The 12,628-nt window shown below is 30.8% G+C and overlaps 1 protein-coding gene across 1 annotated transcript; it reads right to left on the minus strand.

Moving 5' to 3' along the window:
- Nucleotides 1–1,056: 1,056 nt before the first annotated feature.
- On the minus strand, nucleotides 1,057–12,238 carry LOC141324883 (TBC1 domain family member 16-like). The gene is made up of 5 exons (XM_073833573.1): nucleotides 12,108–12,238; nucleotides 9,945–10,131; nucleotides 9,654–9,833; nucleotides 4,643–4,789; nucleotides 1,057–1,688 (listed from the first exon to the last, which is right to left on the minus strand). Exons 1-5 carry the CDS (start codon nucleotides 12,233–12,235, stop codon nucleotides 1,422–1,424), a joined length of 909 nt encoding a protein of 302 aa, XP_073689674.1. The 5' UTR covers nucleotides 12,236–12,238; the 3' UTR covers nucleotides 1,057–1,421.
- Nucleotides 12,239–12,628: the final 390 nt, after the last annotated feature.

The following is a 12,628-nucleotide window of genomic DNA, read 5'->3' on the forward strand; positions in this document are numbered from 1 at the left end:
ACTATAGTGTAGCAAAACCACAGCAACTTGTTTACCATGTTTTTTTATAGTAAAAGTGTAGTAACCATGTTTTTTTTGGCGTACTGACTAGCATTAATAACTACAGTTTTACCACAAATACCATGGTTAAACTATAGTGTAGCAAAACCACAGCAACTTGTTTACCATGTTTTTTTATAGTAAAAGTGTAGTAACCATGTTTTTTTTGGTGTACTGACTATCATGACCACAGTTTTACCACTAATACCATGGTTAAACTACAGTTAGTGTAGCAAAACCATGTTTTTTTATGTTTTTCATGGTAATTTATGTTTACCATGGTAGTACTCATGTTTTTTTAGTTGTATTAGTAGTAAAACCATAGTTAATTCATATTTATCATGGTTTAACTATAGTAACCATAGTTTTATTATAGTACAATTGTAACAACCGTGCTTTTTTGGTGTATTGACTACCATTATAACCAGTTTTACTACAAATACCACGGTTAAACTATAGTTTGTGTAGCAAAACCGTAGTTAATTTATGTTTACCATAGTTTAACTGTACTTACAATGCTTTTATTACAGTAAAAGTGTAGTAACCACATTTTTGAGTGTATTGACTAACATACCAAAAATACTATGGTTAAACTATAGTTTGTGTAGCAAAACCGTAGTTAATTTATGTTTACTATGGTTTTATTAAAGTAAAAGTATAATAAATACTTTTTTTAGTGTATTAACTACCATTATAGCCTCAGTTTTACCACAAATACCATGGTTGAACTATAGTGTAGCAAAACCAAGGTTAATTTATGTTTACCATGGTTTAACTATAGTACCCATGTTTTTTGGGGTTTTATTAGTAGTAAAACCATGGTTAATTTTCGTTAGGGAAAAAAAAACAACAACTCATGATAAGTGAAAGATCTTATCCCATCTATATATCATCATATTTATTGTGAGGATATGAAAGGCATAGATGATCATAAAACAATGTTGTGATTTCAGAGACTTCATTTTGGCTGATTGTTTGATTCATAATTGAGAATGTCACACAAAATGAACAAAAATATGCAATCAAACCCAAACTAAACAGAATAAAGAGTCCTTCGACTGTGGTAACAAACCACACAAACATTAACACATGCACACATTGTAGACATAAAAAAACTAAACAAAACAAAGCCAAAAATATTCTGAGATGTCGGTCCGCACAATGTGACTTCATGAAAGATTTACTCTTGATTGTTTGTGATAATTTTCCTTGTGAATTATTGATGAAACACAAGTTGATGAAGTTCCTCAACCTCCAAAAGAGGTTGTCAACATTGGTACCCTATATGCACAAGGCAGTGTTTCATACCAGACACAATGGAGACCTGAAATGCGGCTCAAAGGCTAAGCCTGGGCTATGGGTGTTCCTGAGGCGTGCTCGAGTCAGGAGTGCTTGCGGAAAGTGAAAATGTCTCGTGTCTTGGAGCCCCTCTTGCCCTCGTTGGGCTGGTTGGGGCTAGGTAAAGGTGGGCTCTCGGGGGTGGCGGTGCCTCCATAGGGGCAGCTCTGACAATCAGGATGCTCTCCAGAACATTCGATGGCAGGGATGTAACGGCTATCCCACATTCCGGGCCCGCACAGCTTACACAGGTCATGCAAGCTGCAGGGAATTCTGGGAAGAAGGCGGAACTGATAGAGCAGGCTACGTGCCTAGGATTAGAGACAATGAGAGAGAGAGAAAGACGGACTGAGAATTAGAAGGAAAAAAAAAAAACCAGGAAAAACTTACTTACATTACAATTCACATTTAGCTTTTTCATTATTTAACAAAAGCATTCTTTGATGCAAGTTGCTTTGTACAAGTGTCTGCCAAATGCATAAATGTAAATGTCAATAAATAAATGGTGCAAAATAAATAACAAAAACTGCAAAATAAATAGTGCAAATTAAAAAAAATTAGCTAAACAAATAAATAGTGCAAAATAAAAAAAATGAAAACTAAAATAAATAAATAAATTAAGATCAATAAATTAAATCAAAATAAATAATATAAATTCAATAAATAAATCAAAATAAATAATAAGTGGAAAATAAATAAATAAAGAGTGCAAAATGAATAAATTAATTATAAAACAATGCAAAAACAAATTAAATCATGAGATAACTAAAATAATTTAGTTAAATAACAAAATTGCTAAACAGATAAATAGTGCAAAATAAATAAATAGAAATAATAAATGTAAAAAAGTGCAGAATAAATAAAACATCACAAATAAAATAAAAAATAAAGTGCAATAAATTAAATAAAAAGTAAATTCAATAAATCAAAATAAATAATAAATAGTTGAAAATAAATAATGCAAAATGAATGAATGAATGAATTAATTAATTAATTATAAAACAATGCAAATAAATGCATAAATACTGAAAAAAAATCAATGTACATATAAAAAAACTAAGATAACTTATTTAGTAAAAATTTAGTTAAATAGCAAAATTGCTAAATAGGTAAAGTGCAAAATAAATAAAACATAAAAACAAATAAAAATTTAATTAACGTAAATACAATAAAAAAGTGAAAAAAAGCTAAATTAATTAATAATTATAAAACAGTGCAGAATAAATAAATAAACCAAATAAAATAAATAATAAATAGTGCAAAATAAATAAATAGTGCAAAATTTCATGAATTAATCATAAAACAATGCAGAATAATTAATAAATACTGAAAAAAAATTCTACATGTCAAGAGATAACTAAGATTATACTTATTTAGTAATAATATTAGTATATAAGATAACAAAATTGCTAAATAGATTAATAGTGCAAAATAAATAATACAAAAACCATAAATTAAAATAATGTAAATATAATAAATAAATCAAAATAATTAAATAGTGGAAAATAAGTAATGATTTTATAAGTAATGATTAAATTTATTAATTAACCTATTTAAAAAAAATGCAGAATAAATAAATAAAACAACAAATTAAATAAAACAAAGTAATGTGTATGTAATACATATATCAAAATAAATAATAAATAGTGGAAAATAAACAAATGCATTTTAAAACAATGCAGAATAAATGAATAAATACTGAGAAAAAAAAGTCTAGATCAAGAAATAACTGAGATAACTTATAACTTAATTTAGTTAAATAACAACATTGCTGAATAGATAAAAAAATAAAACAAAAAAATAAATTACAATAATCAAATTAAATAATGTAAATACAATAAATAAATCCAAATAAATAAATAGTGGAAAATAATTAATTAATAAATAAGAATAAATAAATACATAAAAAAGTAAAATATTAAAGAAAGTGCGATAAATGAAATAAAAATAAAAATGTAAATTCAATGAAAAAAAAATAAAGAGGAAAATAAAGTGAAAAATGAATGAATTATAAAACAATGCAGAATACATTTAAAAAAATAATCAATCTAGATGAAGAAATAACTAAGATAACTTATTTAGTAATAATTGAGTTAAATAACTGCTAAATAGATTAAATAAAGCAAAAAAAAAAATCAATAAATTAAAATTAAATAATGTAAATACAACAAATAAATCGTTGAAAAGAATTAAATAATTAATTACAAAACAGCGCAGAATAAATAAATACATAAATAAAACAAAGTAAAATATTAAATAAAGTGCAATAAATTAAAAATGTACATTCAATATATAAATCAAAACAAATAAAGTGGAAAATAATTAGCGGAAGTGGAATTAATTAATTAGAAAACAATGCAGGATAAATTAATATATACTGAAAATAAATAAATCATGAGATAACTAAGATAATTTAAGTAATTAGTTAAAAAAGCAATTGCTAAATAGATAAATATTGCAAAATAAATAAATACAAAAAAAAAATCAAATATTGTAAATAAATCAAAATAAACAAATAGTGGAAAATAAATAAATAATGCAAAATTAACTAATTAATTATAAAACTGCTAAATAAATTAATAAAAACTGAAAAATATAAATAAATCTACTTACTACAATAATTTATTCAGTAATACTTTAGCATCTCGTTATAAAGAATAATTTGCTTAAAAATTAGTAATGCGTCAGTCATAATTTACAACAATTTCTGATATTACTGCCATATTTTTTTTTCCTCTGTGGAACACAAATTATACATTTTAAATTGGTCTCAACCCTATCTTTTTTTAGCTTCATTGACGGTTCTCATTTACTTTTCAATTATCAAATTAATGAATAAAACGAATGAACAAACAAACAAACAACTTAATAAACAATGAAATCTTCAAAAAAGTATTTCTAGAATGTTTGTGTTCCACTGAACATGATTTTGGACCAAAAATGTATTTATTTAATATATTATCAGTTTGCTGGTATGATGACTTTAATGCCAGGTTGACCAAAACAGGGTGTGACTGCTTCTATCATAATCTGTCCGGTACAGTTTTGATTTCACAAGATATTTCTTCAGAGATGATAGCATGCATAGCATACTAACTTTTGTTGCTGTGAGCAAAATATGTTTTGCATGCAGCACTAGAAAAGATGCATCACTTCTGGATGACACAAAGACACAGCATACATAACCATGAGGAGCTCTGTCAGCGTGTGTGTGTGTGTGTGTGTGTGTGTGTGTGTGTGTGTGTGTGTGTGTGTGTGTTTGTACCTTCCTCAGCACCAGCTCTCCATTCATGTGCATGGAGAGGTTACTAAAGTGCAGCAGCATTTGATCTGTAGCGAGCTGCTGCTCTGTGACATCATCGCCATACAGCACGATGATGGCGACACACAGGAACAGGTGGAAGTAGTCCGTCTGTCACAAAACATACACATACGAACACAGAAAACATGTAATTGCATCCCTGCACCAAACACTGAGCCAAAAAGCAGCCAATAAAAAGACAGATTCTAGAAGCTAGACCAATCACAAAGGGCCAAATGCATACAGAGCCAATTAAAAATGGGTAATGCTGATATGCAAATGAGGGGGCAACGAGGAGACAAACCACTTTGCTCCCCAAAATCACCTCGTTATTACCATGCCAATGTATGCAAATGGATTCTGTGGAAACCTGATAATTAGCATCTCATCTTCATTAGACACTCTGCAGATCCTTAAAGTGATACAGACACCCATTCGTTTATCTAAAGGGGAAGAATTTGCATTTATCCAGCGAAAGTGCATTTAGGGAACAACTTGGTCTTGGTTTCCATGGCTTCAGAGATTTCTACATCATGCGTCGGGTTGAACTTTCACCCAAAACCTCCTTGAATTTTTATAGCAAGAACCATGAATAAGTCAAAATGAATAAAGGAAGTCAAAAAGAGAAATAAACTTCTGTTGTTATACAGTTAGTTTTCATTATTTTCGACACATAACCACACATTTAACCCCATAAAGGCTTTTGTACGTTTGTATGCACATTTTAATGTAAGATTTAATTTAACAATACAGAATGTGAGTCAAAAGTATTTGAACAGTGAGATTTTTAATGTTTTTTTTAAGTCTCACCAAGCCTGCATTTATTTGATCCAAATTACAGCAAAACAGTACAATTTTCAAATATTCTTACTATTTGAAATAACTGTTTTCTATTTGAATATATTTTAAAATGTAATTTATTCCTGTGATTTCAAAGCTGAATTTTTAGCATCATCACTCCAGTCACATGATCCTTCAGAAATCATTCTAATATTCTCAAAAACATTTACTATTTTTATTATGTTGAAAACAGCTGAGTTTTATCAGGTTTCTTTGATGAATAGAAAGTTCAGAAGAACATAGAAATCTTTTGTAACATTATAATAAATGTCTGTATCAATTTAAAGCATCCTTGCTAAATAAAAGTTTTACTTTCTATAATTTCTTTCTAATTACTGCAGTAATGCTAAAAATTCAGCTTCGAAATCACAGGAATAAATTACATTTTAAAATATATTCAAATACAAAACAGTTATTTTAAATAGTAAAACTATTTCAAAATCCTACTGTTTTTGCTGTATTTTTAATCAAATATATGCAGGCTTGGTGAGTTCCTTCTAGACTTTAAAAAAAGATTTTGACTAGTAGTGTATATATAAATTTTAGTGCGTCCACTGAAGGAAAACATTTGAAAAATAATTTTCCCCAAGGTATTGTTATAAAGAATAAGTTGAAATAATGAATCTGTAATGTTCTGCATCATAAGCAATTAAGGGGCCAAGCGCAACAGAGGTAAAATGAAGACCTAATTAGCTGTTTTTAATTACTCCATAATGACCAGGGTTCCCCAACCCTGCTCCTGGAGAGCTACCTTCCTGCAGACTTCAGTTCCAACCCTGTCTGTAATTAAAGGGCGCCTATTATGCAAAATCCACTTTTACATGGTGTTTGGACACATACATAAATGTGAGTTGGCAGTGTGTGAACACAACCACCCTACAATGATAATGAAAACCCACCCACTACTTATTTTCTCCTTTTTTTAATCACCCTTAAACCAAACCAGTCTCATTAGGTATGCGGTTTTAATTCTCAAAGCAGTGTGATGTCACATTAATTAGGCCCCGCCCACAGCCGCTGACTGACAGTCCTGCATTGCCATATTTTTCGCCCTCAGCGATTTGTCTTTGGTTGTACGCTATCCTCCATTTTCTCTCTTTCTTTTGCACATGTTATAATAAAAGATCTGTGGAGTATTTTCAGATGAAACTTCACAGACACATTCTGTGGACTACATCTTGTAAAAAGGAGCATAATAGGTGCCCTTTAAGCAGCCCTGAACACTTTAATTAGCTGGTTCAGGTGTGTTGGATTAGGGTTGAAGCTGAATTCTGTATGCTAGGGTTGGAGACCCCTGTTGAAGACATGTTGACAACATTTTACTACAAAACCCAAAATGGCTGACACCCAAAAAGGCAGACACAGGAATTGATTCATCTCCAATGAGATCAATCTTATGATTTTTGGTCAAACTGTTCAGAAATTATAAACAAAAACGTCAATTTTTTCTATATCTTTTGACCAGTAGGTGGTGATGTGCCTAAACCATTCATGTGCCCTCAGGTCATGCTTGGTATAACCAAAGTCCCTTTAAGATCTTATGATTTAAAGTCATATTTAAAAACACCAATGAAATTTGAGAACAACAAACTCATAAAGATTGTTTCATAGGTTCAAATACCATTAAAAAAAAGCGCTTGTTTTTGATGCTAGACCAGCCAATGCGCAAAAATTTGCGAACGCTGCTGTTTCTATAGGAGCTTCTACACCGCAAAAAATGCTTTTCTTAGATTTGTTTGTCTTGTTTCCAGTCAAAATATCTACAAATTTTTCTATTTTCTGGACGAGTACATTTTTTTTCTTGTTTTCAGAAAAAAACAGGTCAAAATTAAGTGGGTTTTATTTCAAACAGAAAACAAGAAATTATTTTTCTTATCCCATTGGCAGATTATTTTGCTTGTTTTCAAGCAAAAACGCACTTGTTTTTTCAGAAAACTATTACTCGTCTAATTTTCACTTGTCTAGAAAATACTTCCTGATGTAAGAACTTTTTGATATTTTGGCTGGAAACAAGACCAAAAAATCTAAGTAAGAAAAGCATTTTTTGCAGTGTAGCAGCAGCTGCAGCGACTTTACTAATCAATGACTGGCTCTTTTATTTAGAAGGCGGGGCTTATTCGCCACGTTGGGCGTTGCACTTTCTCCTATTTAGAAGTAAAAAGTGAAGCAAAAGCGTCTCAATATGGCCGCTGCCATCTTGGGGGAAATTACGTCATTTGGAGCCAGAGACTGCGCATTAGAGATTCGTTTGGAGCCAGAGTCTGCGCAGTAGTGTCGCGAGGCGGAGCCGCGGTATCAAAGTCCCACCCAAACTCTCGCAGACCCAATCGCAAGATCACAATCATGACACCACACCCCGTTTTTATAGCATCAAATAACTGCCTAAAAGCGAACTTATTAGAAAAAAGAACACTTGAACATGAATCAGCATTATAAGAACTACCTCACACGATGGAAACCATCTTTGGAAAAAAGTTATTTGAAGTGTAAATCGATTATTTAGTTTGGCTCACGTCCCATTAGATTACATGGAGAGGGCAGGGTTTATGACCTATACTGCAGCCGGCCACCCGGAGGGGATCGAAAACTTTTGGCTTCACTTTTCGGGACTTGTGCGGCACACTTGGGTATAACGCATACCAAGTCTGGTCAGAATCAGCTAATGCATTGCAAAGTTGTAGCCTCATGTCCATTTTTGTGTCAGTTCGTCAAATTCGCTTTACACAAGAACAGTTCGGTCTATTGAACTCCTTTAGAAAACTTTTTGCCAGCATTGTCTGAAGATGATTTGAGCCTATTTTGGTAAAAAATTGTCTAGGTTGAGTTCGAAAAAGTAGTTTTTTAGTAAAATTTTAAATTGCAAAAAGTCTTGACTCATTGAAATTCAAATTTTGGTATGCATTCGACTCAACATGAGCCAAGGAATTAGAGGAAAAAACAATTTTGCTTTTAGACCTTAATAGGGCTGCCCCTCTAATAGTTGACTAACTGTTAGTCGACAAGAAGAGGCCAAAATTTTATTAGTCGCAGAAAATAAAAAAATAAAAAACACAGGAAGTGGCCAAGTCATGCAGTCCATGACAGACAGATCTTTAACGGCTGGTCTATGTAAGGGATAATCAACGGTTTGCCGTGCGTTAAAGGATTTTAAATGCACGACGTGGAGGCTAATAACCGCCCGACGCGAAGCGGAGGGTGGTTGCCTCCGCAAAGTGCATAATGTATCCCATGATTTGTTCTGGAGTTGTTTAATTTGGTTCATTCACAGTTGTTTTCCGGAATCTGTGCGTGCTTTACACACAACCCATAAAGACATGTGACGTTTGGATGTGAGATGTAATGCGACACATATGTTTCACTAAACTGAAACTAACCTGAACAAACTGTGCTTCAGCGCTGATAGTGAGGAGCTGGCTCTGTCTGATCGCCGCTTCATTCCACTTTGCACGTATTTTTTCGTTGTGAAGAGTCGCATGATAACGTGCATCATCACTACAACACTGCCTTTATGGTTCTGGCTTTTGTTCACACAGCGCTAGTCCCGTAATTTTCCAGAATCAGTGCGCATTGTGAAAGGGGCTTTACTAAAGCAACAGTTATGTAGCTTACTGCATTCGGTGTTTGAAAAAGAAAAAACATTAATGATCATTCTGAAATATCCTGTTGAGTATCAGCAGGCTAGGCTCTCTCTATGGCTCTGGGCTCGGCTAAAGCATACATGACCGTAGTTACCTGTGATTGGCCTGGCTGTGCGTCACTCAGAAAACAACAGGCCAATCAGAAGAGAGGCTCATGAATATTAATTAGATGGACCAAAATCGACCTGTTTTTGACAGAGCTCCTAAAAAAGGAGCTGTAAAAATATACTGAGATGGATTTTGGCACTAATACCGCAAATATATATTCTTAAGGACATCAACAACTAAAATAAACCTCCAGAAATGTGTACAATATGGGACCTTTAACCTACAAAACCAATTAAAAGTTATATATTAGGATAGATGCCAGTATTTGCACAAAACATGCCAAGAAGTATCTGTTTCATGCACAAGCCTTTTATAGCAACAATATTAGTATATGGGGGATCTTAACTAATACCTGAGACATATATAGTTAACAAATAAAGTTAACAAACCTGATAATGTGCCCAGCAGGCCTCCCACATGCGCAGGGCTTCAGCATCAGGGAACTCACGCTTGAAACACAGAAGAACCCAGCGGTGGCAAAACAGCAGCTGAAGGCCGTCCTCACCCAAGCGGGTCAGATGCTGGTGGAAGCGAGGCAGCATCAGGCGCAGGAGCTCCCTCAGGTACATCTGGACACATACGTACATGGCAAATAACATGCAAGATATTAACACTACCAACATTTACGAATTATTATGAATTATCCATTGACTAGGCACTTGTAGGGGAGATATCCTCACCAGTTGCCTCTCCATATCCTCATCTCTAGGAGAGCTGATGAAAATGGTGTTTTCCATGAGACCCACGAAGCACCAGAACGTGTCGCTCTCATCCTGGATCTCAGTCAGAAGAGGAGCCACCAGGTCTGACATGCCCTGACAGTAGCCCATGTCTGGATTAAACACAGCGTAGTTCAACAGGATACGTCTGGGAGAGAGATGGAAAACACAACTTTGGTAAACCATATTTAAATAATTAATCATGTAAAACAAACACGGGCTTTTTGCTGAATGAATTAATATTATGTATTATTAATGGAATGGCACAGATTTATTACATAATACACTGAAATAGACATAACCAAAGGAGAAAATACTCATCTTATCTATAGCCACAGTGGCTTCAAATGGCATTTGGATACTTCAGATATCCGTAGTAATGTATAAATGTCAACTGAATTAGATAATAATGAAATTATAAATTACTCTTAATGAATATTTACAATAACATAATTATTTTAATATAATATAATATAATGACATTTTAAAATTTTTCAATTTTCATTTTTTCAAATACCAGTAAATCATCAAAACGAAACATTCATTAGTATTAGTAAAATACAAATTTTTTATTATATTAATATTATTATTAATATCAATTACTATTATATAATATACAATGCCATTTTAAGTGTGCCTTAGTAGCATACATTTTTGTTTTCAATTTTCTGTTTTTTTCCCCCCCAAATAACAATAGATTAATAATTCATTAATATTAGTAAAATAACAAATTATTATTATTAATTACTAATAATAACATAATTCATATTTACAATAATATAATGACATTAAGCTTCAATTGTTTTTCAATTTGTCTTTTTTTTAAATGACAATAATTCATTAATAAGAATAATTCATTAGTATTAGTAAAATATCAAATTATTAATATTATAACATTTTCAGATTTTTCCCCAAACAACAACAATTCATTAATAAGAATCATTTATTAATATTAGTAAAATAACAAATTAATAATTATTATTATTATTATTATGTATTACTTTTAATTACTATTAATAATACAATTCATATTTACAACAATATAATATATATAATGACATTTTAAGTGTGACTTTGTGAAATAGTTTTTCAATTTTTAAACAACAAAATAGAACTATTATTATTATTATTATTATTATTATTATTATGTATTATTAATCACTATTAATAGCAATCATAACATTCATATTTACAATAATATAATATGATATAATATACAATGCCATTAAGTGTGACTTAGCAGCTTCAACTGTTTTTCAATTTTCATTTTTTTGCAAATAACAATATTTCATTAATAAGAATAATTCGTTATTAGTAGTAAAATATCAAATTATTAATATTATTATACAATTTTCAGATTTGTTTCCCCAAATTAACAATAATTCATTAATAAGAACAATTCATTAATATTAGTAAAATAACTAATTATTATTACTATATATTCTTTTTAAATTACTATTATTAATAACAAAATTTCTATTTACAACAATTTATAATATGACATAATATAATATAATAATATAAAATGACATTTTAAGTGACTTCAATTTCTTTTCAAATTCCAATTTTCAATTTTCAAACAACAACAATTCATTATTCATCAGAATAATTAATTAATATTAGTAAAATAAAATTATTATTATTAATTACTAAAATTCATATTAACAACAATATGGTACAATATAATATACAATGCCATTTTAAGTGTGACTTAGTAGCTTAAATTTTCTTTCCATTTTCTTTTTTTTTCAAATAACAATAGATTCATTAATATTAGTAGAATAACAAATTATTATTATTATTATTATATATTGTTAATTACTATTAATAATAATAATTACTGTTAATAATAATAATATTATTATTTTTATTATTATTATTATTATTATTTGTAGTAATACTTTTTAAAAATAAATATAATAAAACTAATTAACAAATAAAGTATTACAAGTATAAAATATTTAAATTAAATTATTATTAGGTCAAAATATAATATAATATAATATAATATAATAAAATATAATATAATATAATATAATATAATATAATAAATTGTAAGCACATTTTTTTAATGGGAAGAATGACATATTTCTGGTTGAGTGTTAATGAATACGTTTCTCTAACCTCATGATTTCTACATTGGGGTTGTTCTCTCCTCTAAAGAACATGTTGCTTCGGTCAGTTCTGACTACATCTTTATCAACAGTGAACTGGACTTTCCTCCAGAACTCACTGTGTTCCTCCGGACTCATGGACAATCTGCGAAGGGAAATGGAGAAACGGAAAAGATCAACCACTATGGAAAAGAGGAGAATGAAGAAAGAGGCCAGTTATGAAGAGTTACGACAAGAAGCACAGAACAAAACAACAAAGTGGAAGAAAAAAAGAAAGGAAAAGAACAGAACATTAGAGAACAGAACATGAAGCACCATGTCTAAGGTGGTAAGTAACATTCCCATCCTGAAACATGATGGCGGTCCCTCTGGCTACAGACATTCTCATAACAAGCAGGTGGGATTTCATTAACACTGTTTGTTTTGCTGGAATTGCTGCCAGACCTGATGCAACTTCATGTAAGTGTTTCGAGACCTGTGTTTGTGTGAACTATTCCCACATCGCTCTCTGACTCCCTCTCTGGCCCCTCG

The sequence above is a fragment of the Garra rufa genome, chromosome 1 (assembly GCF_049309525.1).
Source record: "Garra rufa chromosome 1, GarRuf1.0, whole genome shotgun sequence".
In the NCBI taxonomy this organism is placed as follows: Eukaryota; Metazoa; Chordata; class Actinopteri; order Cypriniformes; family Cyprinidae; genus Garra; species Garra rufa.

Coding starts and splice junctions, on each gene's coding strand:
- LOC141324883 (XM_073833573.1), bottom strand. CDS start 12,235: ATGAGTCCGGAGGAACACAGTGAGTTCTGGAGGAAAGTCCAGTTCACT. Junction 9,834..9,944: donor AGGATATGGAGAGGCAACTG/GTGAGGATATCT, acceptor GTATGTGTCCAG/ATGTACCTGAGGGAGCTCCT. Junction 4,790..9,653: donor CCTGCTGGGCACATTATCAG/GTTTGTTAACTT, acceptor GTTTTGTGACAG/ACGGACTACTTCCACCTGTT.